At 45.8% G+C, this 19,192-nt stretch overlaps 6 protein-coding genes and 1 long non-coding RNA gene across 11 annotated transcripts; 3 read left to right on the plus strand and 4 right to left on the minus strand.

The window, feature by feature from the left end:
* On the plus strand, positions 1–1,233 carry san (Probable N-acetyltransferase san). Its single transcript, XM_002050114.2, has 3 exons — positions 1–242; positions 348–671; positions 734–1,233. Exons 1-3 carry the CDS (start codon positions 235–237, stop codon positions 939–941), a joined length of 540 nt encoding a protein of 179 aa, XP_002050150.1. The 5' UTR covers positions 1–234; the 3' UTR covers positions 942–1,233.
* Positions 734–4,326, minus strand: LOC116651020 (uncharacterized). 4 transcript variants are annotated; one of them, XR_011417036.1, is made up of 5 exons: positions 4,002–4,326; positions 3,472–3,935; positions 3,164–3,399; positions 2,370–3,079; positions 734–2,311 (listed from the first exon to the last, which is right to left on the minus strand). It is a non-coding gene; the product is annotated as an uncharacterized lncRNA (long non-coding RNA). The 4 variants fall into 4 exon arrangements; XR_011417037.1 differs by having other exon boundaries at positions 734–2,308; positions 2,370–3,399; XR_011417035.1 differs by having other exon boundaries at positions 2,370–3,399; positions 3,989–4,326.
* Gr47b (Gustatory receptor 47b) lies at positions 1,358–3,083 on the plus strand. Its single transcript, XM_002050113.4, has 3 exons — positions 1,358–2,323; positions 2,392–2,553; positions 2,931–3,083. Exons 1-3 carry the CDS (start codon positions 1,358–1,360, stop codon positions 3,081–3,083), a joined length of 1,281 nt encoding a protein of 426 aa, XP_002050149.1.
* Positions 4,327–4,704: 378 nt separating the features above from the next.
* LOC6625472 (cyclic GMP-AMP synthase-like receptor 1) lies at positions 4,705–6,017 on the minus strand. The gene is made up of 3 exons (XM_032436593.2): positions 5,852–6,017; positions 5,122–5,789; positions 4,705–5,065 (listed from the first exon to the last, which is right to left on the minus strand). The coding sequence occupies exons 1-3, from the start codon at positions 6,015–6,017 to the stop codon at positions 4,865–4,867; spliced, it is 1,035 nt and encodes a 344-aa protein (XP_032292484.1). The 3' UTR covers positions 4,705–4,864.
* On the plus strand, positions 5,944–15,063 carry LOC6625471 (streptococcal hemagglutinin). 2 transcript variants are annotated; one of them, XM_070210482.1, is made up of 3 exons: positions 5,944–6,085; positions 13,322–13,472; positions 13,540–15,063. In XM_070210482.1, exons 2-3 carry the CDS (start codon positions 13,438–13,440, stop codon positions 14,960–14,962), a joined length of 1,458 nt encoding a protein of 485 aa, XP_070066583.1. In that variant the 5' UTR covers positions 5,944–6,085; positions 13,322–13,437; the 3' UTR covers positions 14,963–15,063. The 2 variants fall into 2 exon arrangements, with proteins under 2 accessions (XP_070066583.1, XP_002050147.3); XM_002050111.4 differs by lacking the exon at positions 5,944–6,085 and adding an exon at positions 10,066–10,606.
* On the minus strand, positions 15,064–15,968 carry Tapdelta (Translocon-associated protein delta). Its single transcript, XM_002050110.4, has 2 exons — positions 15,617–15,968; positions 15,064–15,557 (listed from the first exon to the last, which is right to left on the minus strand). The coding sequence occupies exons 1-2, from the start codon at positions 15,854–15,856 to the stop codon at positions 15,297–15,299; spliced, it is 501 nt and encodes a 166-aa protein (XP_002050146.1). The 5' UTR covers positions 15,857–15,968; the 3' UTR covers positions 15,064–15,296.
* Positions 15,969–16,251: 283 nt separating this feature from the next.
* Positions 16,252–17,483, minus strand: LOC6625404 (serine protease grass). Its single transcript, XM_002050109.3, has 5 exons — positions 17,377–17,483; positions 17,130–17,319; positions 17,018–17,060; positions 16,771–16,964; positions 16,252–16,713 (listed from the first exon to the last, which is right to left on the minus strand). Exons 1-5 carry the CDS (start codon positions 17,428–17,430, stop codon positions 16,304–16,306), a joined length of 891 nt encoding a protein of 296 aa, XP_002050145.1. The 5' UTR covers positions 17,431–17,483; the 3' UTR covers positions 16,252–16,303.
* Positions 17,484–19,192: the final 1,709 nt, after the last annotated feature.

Consider the following 19,192-nt stretch of genomic DNA (forward strand, 5'->3'; position numbering starts at 1 on the left):
AGCTATTAAAATACTGAAAAGTTCATGTCTAATCTCTTTCGATCTGGTCACACTTTCAAATCTCACAAGCAGCTGTTTTCTGTTGTCGATATTAAATTTATTGCTATCGATGACAGCGTAAAAATAGTTTATCAAGATAATAGCGTTTTTTTTTCTAATTTAACAAAGATTTCTATTAAAAATTAAAGCGCAAAGCGCATTGTTAAGGCATAAATAATTTTGTGAACTAAAAGTATGACTAGGTAAGTGCTATAAGTGCAGACGAAAATAAATCCATCTAAGGGCGCCGAAACCCTAACCTAAAAGTAGAAGGAACAAATGTATCATCGTGTGGCCGATTTTTGCAGATCCAGTATCGAATTGGGCGACGTTACGCCACATAACATAAAACAACTGAAGAAGCTCAACACGGTTGTGTTTCCCGTTTCCTACAATGACAAATTCTACGTGGACGTGCTGGAAGCCGGCGAACTGGCCAAGCTCGCCTACTACAACGATATTGTTGTGGGCGCCGTCTGCTGTCGCATTGATACGACCGATAATCAGCGGCGTCTCTATATAATGACACTGGGCTGTTTGTCGCCATACCGTCGCCTGGGCATTGGCACCGTCATGTTCGAGCACATACTGAACTTTGCCGAAAAGGATGGCAATTTCGACAGCATCTTTCTGTGAGTATGCCCATCGTTATGTGCTTGGCCTGAATAATAGCGTTATCTCTTCCCTCTGTCAGGCATGTGCAAATTAACAACGATGGCGCCATCGAATTTTACAAGAAATTTGGCTTTGAAATTGTCGACACCAAAGAGCAATACTACAAACGCATCGAGCCAGCGGATGCACATGTGCTGCAGAAGACTCTGCGCCGCAAGAAATCGGATGCGCACCATCATGCGTTTACCAACGGTGCTGTGAACGACAAGAAGGATCGGCGAACCTGAAAACGAGCCCTGTGACGGCTGTTTCCTTACCCAAACCTCATGCAACAATAACCCCAACAACAACAACAACCACAACAACAGAAACCGTATTTAGTTTTAAAAATTTCATATTGAACAAAATCATACAGTTTGACAAACATCTGCTCAGTAACAACACAACTAGGAGTAAAGTACGCCAATTATATACGTTAATATGATATAATTCTAGACGTTAGATAGTCCACATATGTATGTAGCGTGTGTACGCAATGGCGCTAAATAAACCCAACTGGCAAATTGTGTTTTCAATTAACACACGCGATTTTATCTCATGGCAATTAACGCACCTTACTGCCCTGTACGGCTAATTGGCGTTGCCGTGCGTGTGGCTTAAAAGCAGCCTTCCAGCGGACGCCCAGCACAGACAGTTCCAAAGGATGAAGCGGCAGACAACGCACGGAAGCGACGGATTCGTCTATTGCTACAACAGCCTGTACAGGCTGTTATTTTATTGGGGCGTAATTACGTTTCGGCTGCACAATCAGCGCGACGGTGGACCCAGATCAACTGCACTGAGCGTACTCTATGCGTTGAGTGTGCGCTTTGGCCTGGTCTTTGGCTTTGGAGCCGGCATTTACATAAAGCTGAGCGATGAGCAAATGTCGCAGGCTATGTTCAGCCACTTGACGCCCGTGGTCAAGATCATCTTCGCCTGGGAGTGTCTCGCTTGTATCGTAACGTACGTGGAGCTCTGCGTGTCGCTGGACACGCATCGCAGGCGTCATATAAGGATGCTGGCCAGCATGCAGCTACTGGACACACAAATCTCTGCACAGTTTCCGCACGTACGCTGGCGCTATCATCTCACACGATCCAAGTACTGGTACGGCACAGTTGTGGTTACCTGTTGCTATGTAACGATTTCGCTCGCCATCATGCTCGATACGACGCACTGCAGCTGCGGCTATGTGTCCACGATACTCATCGCAAGCACTTACTCCTTGCTGACAAGCACACTTGGCTTGATGGGCTTCATACACGTTGGCCTAATGGACTATCTGCGCATACGCTTTCGCCTCATTATAAAGCTGGTCGAGCAGCTCTACAAGGCGGCAGACAAGGACGAGCAGGATGAGCTCCTGCTGCGCATGGGCCAGCTTATTGACTTTGCCAAGCGCTGCTCCCAGCTGCTAACCGAGATGAATGGGGTCTGTGGATACGTTGCCGCCGCGGGCATCTTCTACGACTTTGCTCACATGACCTGCTTTGTGTATGTGCTTTGCCAGAAACTACTCCGCATCGAACCGTGGGACACGCAATATGCATTTATATCACTGCATCTCGGAATTCACATGTACAAGGTGCTCATCACCAGCATCTACGGTTACCTGCTGCAACGTGAGGTAACTCTCAATCCTATTGTACTTGATCGCCAGCACGAATACTTACAACATCTCTGAATCCTTCCCAGAAACGCAACTGCATGCGTCTGCTCAGTAACTACCCCGAGCATTTTGGCAACCGGGCAACACACAAGGATCAGCTCGAATGCTTTCTCTACTGGCGTATGCACAATAACCAGATCGCAACCATAGGCACAAGTTTCCCGTGCAATATATCCCTGATATACCTGGTAAGCCCCTAATCCAGAATTCACAATATTTAATATGTACGTTGTGTAAAAAGATGCCACTTTCTATCCGACTATGAGAATTATCGCTTAAGGGTTCACATACAAGTGCAATTCCTGGTTTATACCAGCTCTAGGATCCGAATTCTAGTTTCATTCTTTTGGATAAAAATACATGACAATATTTATAAATAATATACATATCCATTGACAATTTAGTTATTCATGTCAGTAAGAAAAGCAATTAAAATTCAAATATTGTTTAAGATTAATTTTGACAGATTTCAAGATACGTTTAGTTTTTGGCTTAACAAAAATATAAATTCGATTCAAAGCACTTTAAAGATGAAATATAACTAAAGAGAATTTTATTATTTCAGGTTCTTAATGCCATGGCTAATTACGTAATAGTTCTGGTGCAATTGCTCTTCCAGCTTCAGGATAAAAAACAAGGTCATGCGATTTCAGTACCCAAGGATGTGGAGTTATTAAAGCCTATCGATCAAATAACTCATCTAAGTGAGCTTTTCTAATTGTTAACAAAAGTTTGTTGAATAAATGTTTCTGTTATAAGCATTAACCTCAATAATATGTAATGAACCAGCTTACATACAGTGCATAAGACTTTTAGAAACAAATGTTATTTAGCTATTCAAAGTGACTTCTGCAACGTTCATACGACAGCGCTCCTTGATGGACATACGAACTGAGAGTGCTGTAAGCCCGGTCAAGTATACCCTCATATTCGTACAGTTCTTCGCAGCTTATGTTGCTAAGAAGATTCAAGTCTCCGAGAAAATAATGGGGTGGATGTTGGTTTTCGACATCATCGCACAGTTCAGCAAGCAACTGCAATGGAGAAAGGAAAGTTATATTTCAACTCATGATTAAGACAGGTATTCATTTGACACCACTTTTTACCATTAAAAAAACATCGTCCAAAGTAGTAGTTATTGCGTATTTGTTGACATGCGTCGACAGTGCCATATTCATAAGATGATAATAGCGTATTTCGGTCAGGCCCTTCGCTTCGCATAAGGCCTGCAAGAGAATCAGGGCCTTTCTCACGACATCCAACTGTAATCTGTTGCGCTCAACTTCCGGTAGGCTGAATTCGTAATACTCCCCCTTTGAGCCCCAGAAACTATTTATATATCTGTCAAATGCTTTGAGAAATATGTCATCCAGCCAATTTTTAAGCAAATGCCGATTAATTAAGTCCTGATCTGATATTGGCAAATCGTAGGGAACATCTGATACGTCCAAGCACACATAGTTGTCATTATTTTCAAATGATGAAATTTTTTGATAAGACGGTATAAACAGCTCAAGCATCACATCGTACCGATCGTTAATGTAAAGGCGAGTGTGGTGAGCGGCGGTGCCTGTAAAATAGATTGATTTTTACTATACTATACTATACTATACTATACTATACCATAAGCAATTACCGAAGAGTATGGATCTGCAAAAAAGGTTATTAACTGAAGTGCTACACATACGCAAATTGTACACATCATTTTTGGCGCTTTCAAAATCAGATTTCTGACCATAAATTGGGACTCGCTAGTTCCTCGACAATATCTTCTAAATAATCGTTAAATGGTTCGGACATCTTGCAATAGAGAAAATTGTAATGTTTAATGGATGAAAGGGCTGCTCAAATAATATGTATATGCACATATTGATGCACATTTTAACTTTTGAATATTGTTTTAAATTCGGTTTGATGAAACTGTTAAATACGCAGAATTGCCCAAAATAAATTAGAAAACCAGCCTTGCCACTTTGTTTTTTGTAACTGTCACAGTTGTAACAGTGTGGCATGGAAACAATACTATCTATCGATATCGATAAAAATACTGAATTACTGCAAAAATCCCCACATTGATTTAGTATTTTATTAATCGAGCGTGTGCCCGCCCAAAAGATCATAGAAGAATACACCAAAAGCTATCTGCTCGTTTTTATATGTTTACATATATATATTGTTGCAAACGTTAGGAAATAATTCAATTTGCTGGCAAAACATAAATAACCAGTGAAACGTAACAAGTTTGTTGAAAGCGCGCTCAAAGGAATATATTTCACATACTGCATAGAAATCGATGCGACATTTCCCGCGCAAAACGCGCAGAAATGAAATGATTAAAATTTCAATTCATTCGTTTTTTGGTTTATTAGGTTAATACAAAAAGTACAAAAGTATAAAAGTTGTAGGCCATTGAATGGTATTCAACATGAGCTTGGCAAGTTGTAAATAAATATATTTATATGTCAAGTATTTGGTTGATTTGAAGTTCTTCCGAGACTTCTAATCAAAGAACCGGCGGCAGCGTGCAAAGCTAACGGTTGGCTTATATGAATACGAGTCGAGCACATTGTAGGCATTGCAAAGTTCGCTGATGTACTGCGACAGCTCGTTATCCGAAAAGTTGCCGAGGAGATTCATTTGCGAGTTCCACACATATGGTAGATGGCCTTCGAGGAGTGCGTCGCACAGATCCGACAGCAACTGCATGAGACGAAGGCGTTCAGACATTTGGAGGATTTAAAGTAAACGGTACTTACCATAAGAAAGAGCTCGCTCACCGACAGATGGAACATCTTTGTGTGGCCAACGCGCCTGGCCAACCAAATGGCCAGGGTGACAAAGTGATAGCAGCGCAGCTGCCACAGCTGCTTGGCATTGCGCAGAGCTTGCAATAGACGCAGTGCATCCCGCAATGCTTGGCCGCAGCGGTCCACGTGCTGCAGCTCCGCCTGCGCATTGCTGATCATGAACGTGAAATGGTGCGTATTGCCGCTCGTATATTTGGGAATTGCAAGCCACGTGCCGGATTTGGGACGCACAATTTTTACGGCCGGCACAAAGTCAATGTTGAAGATGCGCGACGGAGACTCCGCTGTGATGGTGTACGTAATGCCGCGCCACTCGTAGCCCAGCGTATACTCGTCATAGTCCCCGTACACCACATTGCCATAGTTGTCCAGAGCATTCACAAAGATGTTGTTCAGCCAGCGCTTGAGGCTGTAGCGATTCATGTACATTCGATTATTGTTGGCCAGCCGCTTGAACACCATATTGTCAACACAGGCGTCCGAGAAGTCCAGGAACACCATGCCCGGATGCTGCTCGTCGTCCACCTGCTCGATGCGACTGTAAGCCGGAAAGCGCAACTCCATCAGCACATCGAGCTCGTCGTCATCGTAGAGACGCACATCATGCGCCATGCTGCCTGCAATAGATACAAATCTATCTGTATGCCAACATATTGTTGAGATAGATTTGGGCACCTACCGAATAGTATGTCGTTTTGGCATATCTTTCGAAAGTAGTTATCCTGATTGCGCATTATGCTTAATACGTAATCCTTAACAGCAAAGAAGTCGTTGGCATTGATCGAATCGTTCGGATTTCTAATATCATCGGCAATCTCGCGCAGACAAAACTCAAAATTCGACATTTCGATGGTGCTGTGAGAACTTCTAGGACTGCTCGTCAAATATAATTATCTGATTGGATACAATTGTGGTAAGAACAAAAGTTATTTAATGAACATTCATTTCGACTTTTTACTATTATTTCAATTTATTATTAGTTATCTACATTTTCAAAATTTGTACCAAACATAAAAGCTGTTCCCACCCATTTTCCGAACTGTATTCGCATTGGTTCGGTCAAAACCGAAGCCCGAAATGTTGTGTCCTGGCTCGATTTCGATAACGATTGTTATCGATATCGCGTAAACATGACGAGTTATCGATATGTGCTATTCTCAGCCTTTCTTCAAATTCAGTTTAAGTTTTTTTTACCGTTATTGTTAATTATCGTAAAAGTATAAGGTTATGTATTGCGATAAGTAAATAAGCTGATATATGTATATGTATGCATATGCTGCGTATGTGTCATGCAGTTACTAACATACATACATATGTGCGTACATATACGTATATTACTACATACATACATATGTAGCCAGATATGTATCTGTGTTATATACGACACATATTACATGGTGAGCGCTGCGATAACTGCATCAAAATTCAGAACGCTGCTGACCAGCCACGGGACATGTTGGGGCCGCTTGGCTCCACACGGACACACGCACATCAGTGTATACATACATGCACACCAGCACACCTATCTATATATATGTACATATATGTATACTAAATACACATACATACATATGTATGCGTGTACATAGGTACACACGCAAAGCGCTGGGCTATGCCGCAGTCCCGGACATCGTTTATCGATTTGCGAAAAGCAACAACTAAAACAACAACAACAACAACACAAACAACAAAAGCTCAAAATAAGCGGCGGCGGTGACTGCGCCAGCAACTTCGTCGCTCTTTGTAGGCCGCGCCGCTTCAGCATGATAGCGAGACCCCAAACAGCAGCAGCGGCAGAGAATCAGCAGAAACAACAACAACAACAACAACAACAACAACAACAAACACACGCACACACACACTCACACACACACAATACATATAGCCATGCACAAATACATTCACACTTCTACACGCCCATGCACACAGCCATGCCTCCGGCTTCACGCCGCCGCACGCAAACGCGCCACGCCCCACTCCCGTTCCTCTCGCCCAGTTTCCCCTCCCTTTGTCTGCCCGTCCGCTCAACCATTTGGCGCTAGTGCTTGGGGGAGGGGAGACGCGCATTGCCGTCCCTCGGCTGGCTGCCGGGCTTTTGATGGCAATGATGATGATGACGACGACGAGAACTGGTGACTGGGAATGGGAATGGGGAGGCCACAAGGACGCGGCAGGCGGCACATTGTATGGGTAGGGGCGCTAAAAGAAGAGAAGGGAGGGGGCCTGGTGCGATGTGCGGCAGTCATTCGCCGTAGGAGCTGGTAAAAGGAAGGTGCTTGTTGGTTGCCGCTGCTGTTGCCGTTGCCGTTGCTGTCGCCGTCACCGTCGCTGGCTGAAGCACGGGACATAGAGAAAAGCGAAAAAATATAATAAAAGCAACAAAAACGCGCACAAGCTGAAGAGATACAAGCACACACACACACACACACATACATACACACATATATGCAGGCGCGTCGACGACGACGACGACGACGTCTACGTGTTAGTTTGGGTACGCTAGTCCGCCACACAAACACAATCTCAATCGCACACAGAGACATACACACACACACATACAAACAGACACACGCACATACTGTAGAAGGAGCTGCGCGGGCGGGACGCAGTGCTTGGGAAGGGAACTGGTCGTAGGTTCGCTACAGTCGCAAGCCAGCGACAGCAGCTGAGTGGGCCAAGTGTGGCGCTGGCTGAGACAACGACGACGACGACGACGGCAGCGGCGACAGCAGCAACAGCAACAAAACAACTTGAAAAAGGAAAAGAGCCGCAGCGAGAAACGATGCTGGGGATGCTGTGGATGCCAAGGGGGCGGTGGGGTGGGTTATGGCAATGGGGCACAAAATTCTACAACGTTGCTGCTGCTTTGAGAATCGATGGAAACAATTTGGGATGCTGTTCAACAGCCGCAGACGCAGCGGCAGCGTCAGCGGCGGGCGGACGTTCGTTTGCTCGTTCGCTCGGGCCGCAGCCAAAGCAGCTTATGACGAGTCGAAAAACAGGGGGGGGGAAGGGACAGCACATAAAATGCGAGTCAGCTCAGCAACGGCGGACCCAGCAGCAGCGACAACACTAAAAACAAAGCTAAAGAAGAGCAGAAGAGCAGAAGAGGCAAACGGCAGCAAAAGTTATTTAACAACAACAAAAGCTGCCGTGTTGCAAAAATACAAATATAGGAAGAGGGACAGATGAAGAGTGCGAAACAAAGCACTGAGCGCAACGGAGAACGGGAGAGAGAGAGAGAGAGAGAGACAGATGTTTGTGAGAGGGCGGTGGCCGCAACAACTGATAAGAGCGGCGACAGCGGCTGAACTTTACAACAACAACATTCAGACATCGGAAACAGTGCAATGCAGAATGAACGACGATCATTTCAAGCAGCGGGTGTCAAAATCGGCTGCCCAGCTAATTTTATTTATGTACCGTACACATGTACATGTGCATGTGTGCATGTGCATACATAAGTATGCTAAGTAATGACCTTGAACTTCAGTTTCTGCAATCGCATCGAATGCAGGTGCAACAATGCAAATAATGCAACTTGTAGCTGAATTCGGGCGGGTAAATGCAAATGTAGGAGAGAACACGCACTCACGCACGCACACACACACACAACAATCAGGCTGAGATTAAAAGCATTGATCTGAGCTTTGGCACAGCTTTTAGCGTTTACTATGAAATGCATATCCGATTGAAAACGTCCGTTAGAAAACCGTTATCGTGAATAAAAGCTTTTCACGCGAGTTAATTGCAGTTATAAATATTTTTCGCTTAAGGAGCCAAATCAATACCTGCCAAGTATTATCGGCTATTCCGGAAACTGATCAACAAATTCACCAAGGACTATGAAAAAAGTAGATCTGTTAGCTGCCAGGATAGTGATTAGAGCAATAGTATTGTGCACGCCCCAAAACAGGACCCCGACCGAACTACCGCATAGTGTTAATGTGGTCGTTGTTTCAGGGGGAAGAGTGGGGTGTGTTTACAGTATGAAGCTCGTCAGCTCTGGCATGTACGGTAGTACACATGCATAAGCACACACACACACATACATACATACAAAGGCATCGTCAAACAACAAAAACAAATCGAAACGGCATCACCAGCAGCAGCAGCAGCAGCAGCAACAACAACAACAACAATAACAAACCCATGCTTTTGCCTTGTGGGTCGCGGCAACAGCAACGGACGAACGTAGTCATGAAATTGAGTTTGGTTTTGTTGTTGCTGTTGCTGTTTAAGTTGTAGCTGCTGCTGCCGTTTGACTCCGCACAGCAGCGGGCGTCGCATGTGGGCGGTTAACAGAAACGTTGGAGCGGCGCTGTAGCGGCGGCAATGGCGTCGCAACCGTTGCGCGCTTATTGCGAGCGCCAAACTGCGCTGTCGCTATATACCCGGGCTCTGTGTGTGCGTACATGTACGTCTGTGTTTGTGTACTTATATTTGTGTCTGTGAGTGGGTATATGTATGTATGCATGTATATGTATGTATGTGCATGTCATGGGGCTGGCTGCCTGCCGCCGTTGTTACTGCTGCTGCTGCTGCTGCTGCTGCTGCTGTTGAACGCCAACGACGACTCCAACGACAACAACAACAACGACGACGACAACAACAACGACGACGACGACGGCGGCGATGATGATGATGTTGATGATGAGGTTGTGCTGCTTCTTGTTCTTCTTTACACGTCCTCCAACAACGGTTCGCCTCACTGTCGCTTCGTTCGTACGCTGGCGCGTTACTGTTGTTGTTGTTGTTGCCCTGCCTGCCTGCCTGCCTGGCTGCTGTCGCGTCGCTGGCGCCGCTGCCAGCTGCGGTCTCTGCTTTTGCTGCTGCTGCTGCGGCTGCCGCCGCTGCCGATGCCTCAGTTAGGTTGTGTGCATGCAGCTCATGTGCGCTCTCCTCATTCAAGTGTCCAACTTTTGTCGAGGCGGTCATACAAAACGGCAGTCGTTCGCTCACTCGCTCGCTGGCTGGCCTCTCGCTGTTCGCAGTTCGCTCGTTGCCTGTACGCTTCGCTTTGCCTGTTCTTTGCCTTTCGGTCGGAGGGGGAAGGCGCTGTGGTCGTGGTCTTGCCGTCAACGGTCAATAGCGCGCCCACACGCCTATAAAAAGATTTCTGTTCGTGTCGCTTGTGTATGTGTTTGTGCGTGCGTGCGTGCGTGCGTTCGTGCGTTTCGTGAGTGTATTAGTGAAAACTGCCAAAGCGGCGCTGCAGAGTTTTTGAAAAACCGTTAACGCCAAGCCATGAAGGAAATGAAGGTGGCGCGAGCGATTAGCGAATCCTCGACCACCTCCGATAATACATCCGATTTTATTGATATTGTCAAGAAGTACGATGTCGTCTACAACAATCACAATCCCGATTATAAAAACGTTGAGGTGAAGATGAAGGTCTGGACACAAATAGCGGACGAGATTGGATTATCTGTGGGTAAGGAGCAAGCGTCGCCAAAGCGGCACAGAAAAATAACAAAAACACATACATACACACATACGTACGTACATACACCCTAAGAAATCTACGAAATACAAAAAAAGGAAGTTGTGTGGCGGCGGTAACAGAGAATCGCAGCGGCCGCCTGTTCGCTCAAATTCAATTACTACGTGCACGGGAAACATGCACACTCGCATACATACACAGTTGTATGTATGTATGTATATACACACACTTGTATATACTGCGAAACGCACACACTCAAACTCAACCAGCGGCGCGCGTCGCACAGCTAAGCGGACAAATGTTCTGCCGTCGTCGCTTCGACGACGAACCGCCGGCCGTTTTATTTTGTGTATGTGTTCTTGTATGTGTATACATATATATATATATGTATATAAATGTACATATGTATATGTGTAAGCATGTGCAAGAGCGTGAGCGCGCCTACAGATGACTGTATGTGGGGGCGAGTACGGTGCGGATGGCATGGCGCTGTGCAGAACGCGGCCGCGGTCGGCGAATTGCAGTGAGAGACAAAAACAAAAACAAGAAGCAGCCAAAGCTAACCGAAACCTGCATACCCTGTCACTTATTTATGTCAATGTTGTCATACTCTCATCTATAAAACGGTATACAACTAATGCTAGATACAATAATTAATTCAATATTACAAACTTTATACGTTTTATAGAGCAAAAGTGTTGCCTCATATGAAATTCTAAGAATGATGATGTTCAAGCGTAACAAACTGCTTGACACAATCATAATAGCTGCAGCAAGAGTAAAATGAAAACACGAACACGCAGAAAACGCAAACAAAAACATAAGAGCGAAACTGATACAAGCAGCGCGTTGTGCGCTGTTGTTATTGTTTTTATTGTCAGTGCGATGCTGAGAGAGAATTTTGCGCCGCACACTTTGACGTATGAATGTGTAGTAAAACTGAGACCAGGACAACGTGTCCATTGTCGAAATCGACACCGACATCTCAAAATTGGAATTGGTGTAATCTTTGTTTTTTCCAATTTCATTATCTGTTCCAACAACACAGAGAACGGCCAATATTAAAATTAATGTTAGCATTTATTGTACATGTAATGATTCCGTTTTCTTTAACAGCACTAGCCATGACACCCTGTTGCTTCTGCGCATCGTTTTCCCTCTCTCTCTCTCTCTCTCTCTCTGCCACTCTCTCGCACTCTTTGGCTTCGCTCAGTTCGTGCACTCGAATGTCAGCATAAAAACAAATGTCGAAGCAAATTTGTTGCCATTTTGTTGTTTTTGTTGCGCGCAGACCAATTGGTCGCTGTTGCATTTCACTTTCATTGGAAGTTTTAACTAAAGTTCTAATTGTGAGTGACTTTTTATCAATGGTAATGTGAGTTCTAATAAACTTATTTTCGCACTTGCACTTACACTAACATACATACATACATACATATGCACAAACTTATGTTCATAATGAAATGAATGAAAAACAGCGCTGTTATTATCATTCCATTCTTGACATACATACATACATGTATTCATTGCATCCATATATGTATGTAAGTATATTTATTTGAAAACTTTTACTATCAGCATTTTCAAAACTTTTTAAAAAATTTGAACTTACACTTATGCCAGACTTTATTTATGTATATGAATGTACTATGCTCACAATTCTCTAAAATTCTCGTCTGGTACACGTCCACTTCGGTTAACAGAACTTGATCAACTAAATCAAGAACAAAATATAAAAGCAAGCACAGCTAAGGAGTTAGCGCACTTATCGCCGGTCTGGAAAGGGATAGTGATAGGGAGAGGGTGAGTGACAGGGACAGGGACAGGGACAGGGACAGGGAGAGATCAAATAGCTGGAGTCGTCAAAACAAAACAAGCACATAGAGATGAACCGTTAAGCGTGTCACAGTGACAAGATTTTGAATGCGAGAAGTTTGAGTATTTCATTAGTTCAGTTATTCATAATTGCTTGATTAATCACTTAATTCACTGAAAAATGTCATTTTGTTGATCAATTCAACTGATAACATAAAACTTGTTAGTTACATTGATTTGAAATTATCAGCAACTTTACAGTAATGTTAAGTGAGCAGTGCAATCTCTAATAACAGACAACTAAAAATTCCTGGTTACCGTTAAACATAGCTTTCCCGTCTCTGTTAAGTATTTCTGTATACATTCGAACAAAAGTCATTTATTGAAAGTTACGATCAGATTGATCGCAAGAAAAGCTCATCTCTAACATGTCACAAACCAAGCAGTTCTGATGATTGGCTAGAAATGCGATATTGTATACAAATGTATGTGCATTTGAGTATGTATGTCTGCAAGTGGGAGTACTTGGCGCTCAATGTTTTCATTCGGAGATCGTTCGAAGAGGCAATAAAAAAGGACGGCGTCCTCAAATTTCCATTGCTGAAACTGTATTCCAATACATAATCATACAGTTTTCTTTAAATGTACATGTATATAAAATATGCTTATACATCATTATTTGGATGTACATATACTTTATACATACATACATAACCCCCTTCCCATAAGTCGAATAGCCTAATTGCACACTAAAAGTATGCAATCGAAAGCATTAAATATTAATCCAATCCGTATACGTAACATATATTGGAGCCGGAAGAATCAGATTACTATGTAATCCATGTCTGACATCTGATTATCTAATAAGAACAATTTCGTTCATTTTCACAGAAGCCTCAAAGCGAAAATGGAAAAATCTTCGCGACAGCTATACAAAATATTTGCGCTCCTTTCGTGTTGGCACAAAAACTTCCAAGAAATATCAGTATTGGGCGCACGCCGATCACATGGAGTTCCTGAAGCCTTTCCAGGGACCCGGCAGGTGAGTTTTTCAAGCCTTGCCTCGGCTATGGAACACTTACTTACTTAATTGGTGTGCTCTCTCACAGGAATTCGGCGAATGGCAATGGCAAGTCGAACGATGAGGATGACACCGAATGCGACTTTGGTTATCAGGTGCTTGCCAAGGCGGCCAGCAATGGAGGCGAGGAGGATCTAAAGATAACCATAGCCACGGCCACGGCGACGGCCACGGCATCGACCTCGGCGCTGAGCACCCAAACCGTCAACAGCTACACAACCCCAATACTGACGCCCAGCGTGGCAGCCACGCCGCCCAGCCTCATCTCGCCTGGCAGCAATGCCGGAGCGCCGCCCCAGAACCACAACAGCAACAGCAATGGCAGCAATGGCAACTGTGCCGCAGTCGCTCCACTGACACTCAGCGCCATGACACCGCCAGCCAACAGCAGCAGCTCGAATAGCGGCGTGCTGCCTCTGCCCGCCTTGCCGCTCAGTGCCGCTGGCAAGGCTTCGGTGGCGGCCTCGGTTAGTGCCAACGCCGCGGCGCTGGCGACGCTAGCTAGTCTGCCCATGGGCATTGGCGGTCTGCCGGCTGCAGCGGCTGCTGCGCAAATGTTTCCACTGGCCACGCTGAAAGCGGCCGCAGCTGCCGCTGGACTGCCGCTGACGTCCACGCCCAACTGCAGCACGGCCAATAATGTGGGCTGTTTGATTATCGAGCCGCATCTGTTTGCCGCCGCGGACAACTTCAAGAAGGAGCTGAGCGCAGCTGCAGCGGCCGGTGCGCCGCTGGGTCTGTTCCAGAATTTGGCCAATCGACATCATCTCAATGGTAATGCTGCATCGTTGGGGCTGGGCAATCCCACGCCACCGCCGCCACCTCCGGCGCCGCCCAGCTCAAAGGTGCGCCGGGCGCAGCCCTCGCCGCAGACCGCTGCCATTAATCTCAGCTGCCCGAGCTCATCGGCAGCCGCAGCGAACTGCTCTCAGCCCTCACCCGCCAAGACGCGCAAGATGAGCGATCCGCGATTTCCCAGCGATTGGGATGTGTCCGCTGTGCTGCAGGCCAATCGGGAACTGGACGCCAATACGCTGTTCTTTCTCAGTCTGGCGCGGCAGGTGCGCGCCATGCCCATGAAGTTCCAGTCGCTGGCCAAGATGCGCTGCATGCGCATCGTCAGCGACATTGAGCTCGAGCTGGAGAATTTTGACTGCAACGGCGTGCCGCCGCCCGAGGAGTCGGGCAGCACAGCGAATCTTAAATACTGTACCGACACGCCGCCGCCACCGCAACAGGATGGCTCAGCGCTGATGGCAGCGCCGGGAATGGGGCCCGAGGGCTCCACGGAGCACTTTGTATATGTGATGTCGCCGTCGCGCGTGGAGAGCATGATCGATATTTCCTCCGACGAGGAGAGCAATATGAACGGCGGATTGAGTGCGGCTGCAGCAGCTGGTGCCGCCGCAGCCGCCGCCGCTGCTGCAGTCGCCGCGGGAGCTGTCCATTGAGGCGCAAATCTCTGGCTACCTTGCTTATAAATACTTACATATGTATTGTTAAACTTAAGTAAACTTAATTAGATGCATTAAAATGCAGTTTGTCGTCTTAATTCGGGTTGATGGACATTTGACTTTTTTTATTTACACGATTCTCGAACTTTAAGACTTAATGATAAAAAATGTGGAAAATCTCTAGAAAATGTTACACTAGATGGGCAGCCCATCCGGCGTCTTTCAGGCATGCGAATCGCTAATAATGTCGTGAATTTGTTTCTACTTGGTATGGTGAATGAATTTCATTCAGGAAGTCGACGCGCGTCCCATTCCAGGCACATGCTTGGCCTTAGGACTGAACCTTGCTCTTGGTGGTGAAGGCAAAGTAGGCGACGCCGCCCACGAGCACGGCGGCGAGCAGCTCCGCCTTAATCCAGGGACCCTTGTATGCGCTCTTTGTGGGCACCGTAATGTCCAGCAGGGACTTGACCGAAGACACCTTGTCGCCATCGCGCTGTGCCTTGCGCACATTGGCATAGCCGTCCTCGTCGAAGAGACGCACCTGCACGTTGCCGCTGCTGCCCTGCTTGATGTCCTCCACCCAGCTCACCTGCGAGTGCATTGGATGAGACTGTTGCTCTGGTGTCCAAGAGAATGGGAAAAACTCACCTGGTATTTGCTGTCGCCCACCTTGGCAACGGGCACCACCTTGCCGCAGGGGAACTCGGCAAACAGACTGGGCTGGGCCGAGTTGCTGCACTGCAACGTAAATTCGGCCACATGCGCCAGCTGGGTCAGAATTGTTGCATCCTGAGTACTGAAGGCATTCAACGTGGCCTTGCAGCTGCCATGGACGCCAGTTGCACAGGCGACGGCAATGAGGCAGAGCGCAAACAATTGGCGTTGCATTTTCTTGCGTTTGTGTTTTAATTGAAAATTTAATTAACGAAATACAGCTTACAACTTGAAACCAATCGGCGGCCGAAACTTTCTATCTCTGTCAACGCCACGACAGCAAACGTCATTTGACAGCCGACGGCGACGGGACGTCAGCAGCAAACGTCATTTCTCAACATTGTTAACGTTTCAATGTTGCCGGATCGTCTGAGTTAACTCTGCGCTAACTGACAAGGGCTGCTTGCTATATGTTGTTATATGGCAATCAGCTTTAATACAGCTGCGTCTAGTTTTTAAATTGTTTGGCGGTAAAATTTTCAATCTTGATAACAAGCAAATATTCAGTTCAACAAATTTCAAAAACGAAATTCATCTACCATTTGTAATCAAACGTAACATAATGATAATGAGGTCATAAATGTAATTTGATTATTATTAAGTATGCTAGCGTTTTCCTGTTTAGCAATTCGCGCCTATTATATTGGTTATCCACGGTATGAAGCTGGCAATGTTTGTGTAGACGGCCGGAAAGCCGCTGCCGCAGCTGCGCGCGCCATAGCTGACAATGCCGAACTGGACAAAGCGTTGCCTGTTCGAATAAATGGCCGGGTACGACAACGGGCCACCGGAGTCGCCTCTGCAAGAGTCGCTCCGAAGTGCTCCGGCACAGAGTTGGGTCTGTTTGATTTCCCGGGCGTACGAATTAAAGCACGATCGTCGCGTCTGTGTATCAATGGCCGTCTCCAGCAGCACATCGGATTCGCTGCCATCCTCGGTGGTGCCCCAGCCCGTTACAACAAAATTTTCACTCGACTCTGCCCTTTGCTGCAATGTTGCATTAATCGGCAAGCAAATGGGCCTGATGTGTGCTACAATCAGGGAATTATTAAGAGACGTACTCTCCACGTTTCACACGAAATACTCACGCTTAAAGGCCACCGGGCGGGCCAGCTTAATCAGAGCTATGTCATTGTGGTTCGTCTCCGGCACGTAGTCCGCGTGCCTAAAGACACGCTCCACGTCAATATCCTCAACGGGCGGCAAGCATCTGATGGTTCTGCCCGCTGGCTTGCAGTCCGTTTCCGTAGATAATTGATGTTCGCCCAAGCGCACAGATACCCTGTAAATTGCAATTGTAGCCCAGGTGCTGTCGGTTTGCTTTGTTATGCTTACAGTTCGTATCGCGTCAAGCAGTGGGCGGCGGTGAGTACGAAGCCTGCATTTGAATGAAAATTGATTTAGTTCCTGTCAAGAGATCCTTGAGTCACTTGCTCCGGCCACTTACGATCGGTTATGAGGGTGCCAGCGCACGCAAAGGCCTCGTCTTGTCCGAGACGCAAACGGAGCAAGCTCATCCAAGGCCTGGAGCCCAGGGCAACCTCGTGACCATTGGTTATTCTGATCGTTAAAAAAATGCCGCACTTTTGTGCTTCCAATATTCGCAGTCCATTCGCCTCGTCAGCCCGCACACAGAACTGTGGATTACACTCAGATATCGCTTAAGTCCACAATTGCCGATTCCAGTTACTTACAGACTGGCTCCACAGGATCGTGCACAGAATCAATAAACTGGAACGCATTTGCATCTTGCTGAATGCACTTTCGTTGCGCGTCTACTGAAGATTCGCATTTGTGCTTGCCTCTTATAGGCACAATCAGAAGCATAAGAGCTTATCACGTTTGTTGGGTCAAATGTAAATAAAATACATAATAATAAAATACATATATATATACCTGTGCTTATATTGATAAGACCTCAATCGTTCCTAACAACAACAAACAAAGGGTAAGAGCAGGGCATACAATGTGGTTAATTTTGTGGAAAAGATTTGCATTTCCGAAACGAGCGGAAAGTGGGTGGAAAAGTGTTTTTTTAATTAAAGGATGGGCAACGCCGGGTAATATCGGGTAAGATAATGTTGACCCTCTCGGACATCTCTGATGCTTTATGGCATTAGATATGCTTTATTCTCTGTCTTTAACATAAATTTGAATTTGTTTTTCGTTTGGTAAATACTGCCCTTCTATGCAATTCTCATGACTCACGATACATAAGATTTGTAGGTATTTATGCTTTGATTACGTGTTTTAATTATCCATCTATATTTTCCCTCTCTTTCTCTCTCTCCGTCTCTCTCTCTCTCTCTCTCTCTCTCTGTCTTGTACTCTACCTCTGCCAAACCTTTTCTCATTGTATTCCTATTTATTTCTCCTACCTTGACTCTAGCCCCTTCCATTCCCACATCCATTTTCTATGTTTTATTAACTGTATGAGTTGAATCATGAGCAATAAAAGTCCTGCAGGGTAGCTCGTAGTCAGTCACCTTTTAATGGCAATCGTTAATTGAAATGGTTATGGATCTCGGCCGGGCAAATGCGGTGCCTGCTCGTACCGGCTGGTATTTTGACGCCGCCTGACAAATATGAATTTATTTAGCGCCGTTTGTTTAGCTCATTTCTACAATTATAATTGACTCGTGATTGCGAATAGCGAAAATGAATTTTCCTGCCAAATTGCCGGCAAGAAAACGCTGCTGAGGGTTGGCCAATAAATATCGACTTGTTGTGATTAATGCGCCCGGCGCCGGCTCCTGATCCGGCTCGACTTTCGGTTTTGTTTTGAGTACTCGCAACAATTTTCGACTGCAATAGAATCTATTCGAATATACTTATATCCAAATGCTCGCATGGACGGGAATATGTGAATGGCATGTGACCCTGAAATCGGCTTGATTTGGTGCTCGATGCCATTTGCTGTTTCGTTTTTGTTTTTGGTTGCCATTGTTTCTACTACCATGTGAGCCATGCCCAACCCCATCCCGTCCAGCTATGACTGCCTCGCGGAGCAGTTATGTTTGTTACTTTTTGATTGCCAGCGTGCACGAAAAACTTTTATTCAACTTTGCATGTCTTTGATGAATTTGAAATTGTCACAAATGTGAAAGTTTTTCACTTGCCATCAGATATTCGTATCGCTACTCCCCCTCCCACCCTACTCCCCCCCACCCATCTCTGTGCTTCAAAATTTGCATCTAACATTTGTTGACATTGAGCGACTTGCACGAGCTGACTTCACGCACTCTCGCCCGGCGGCGATTCATTCATACATTGGGCCCATTGTGTTGGCCCGGATACGCACAGGGATTCCTTGGTTAAATATCGTAATCCTCTCGGCCCATTTGATAGCATAGCAAAGTGGGCGTGTGCGTGGGATATACCATATTCGGCAGGCGTCGAAATGAAAACAAAAGTTCGTGCGAGTTCATGGAGTTGGCAAAACTTGCCAGTCAGCCAATCAGCCCTAAATATGCTGGCGAGGGACGCTTCACAAATACCCTGCAAGGGATG

Source organism: Drosophila virilis, chromosome 5 (genome assembly GCF_030788295.1).
Source record: "Drosophila virilis strain 15010-1051.87 chromosome 5, Dvir_AGI_RSII-ME, whole genome shotgun sequence".
In the NCBI taxonomy this organism is placed as follows: Eukaryota; Metazoa; Arthropoda; class Insecta; order Diptera; family Drosophilidae; genus Drosophila; species Drosophila virilis.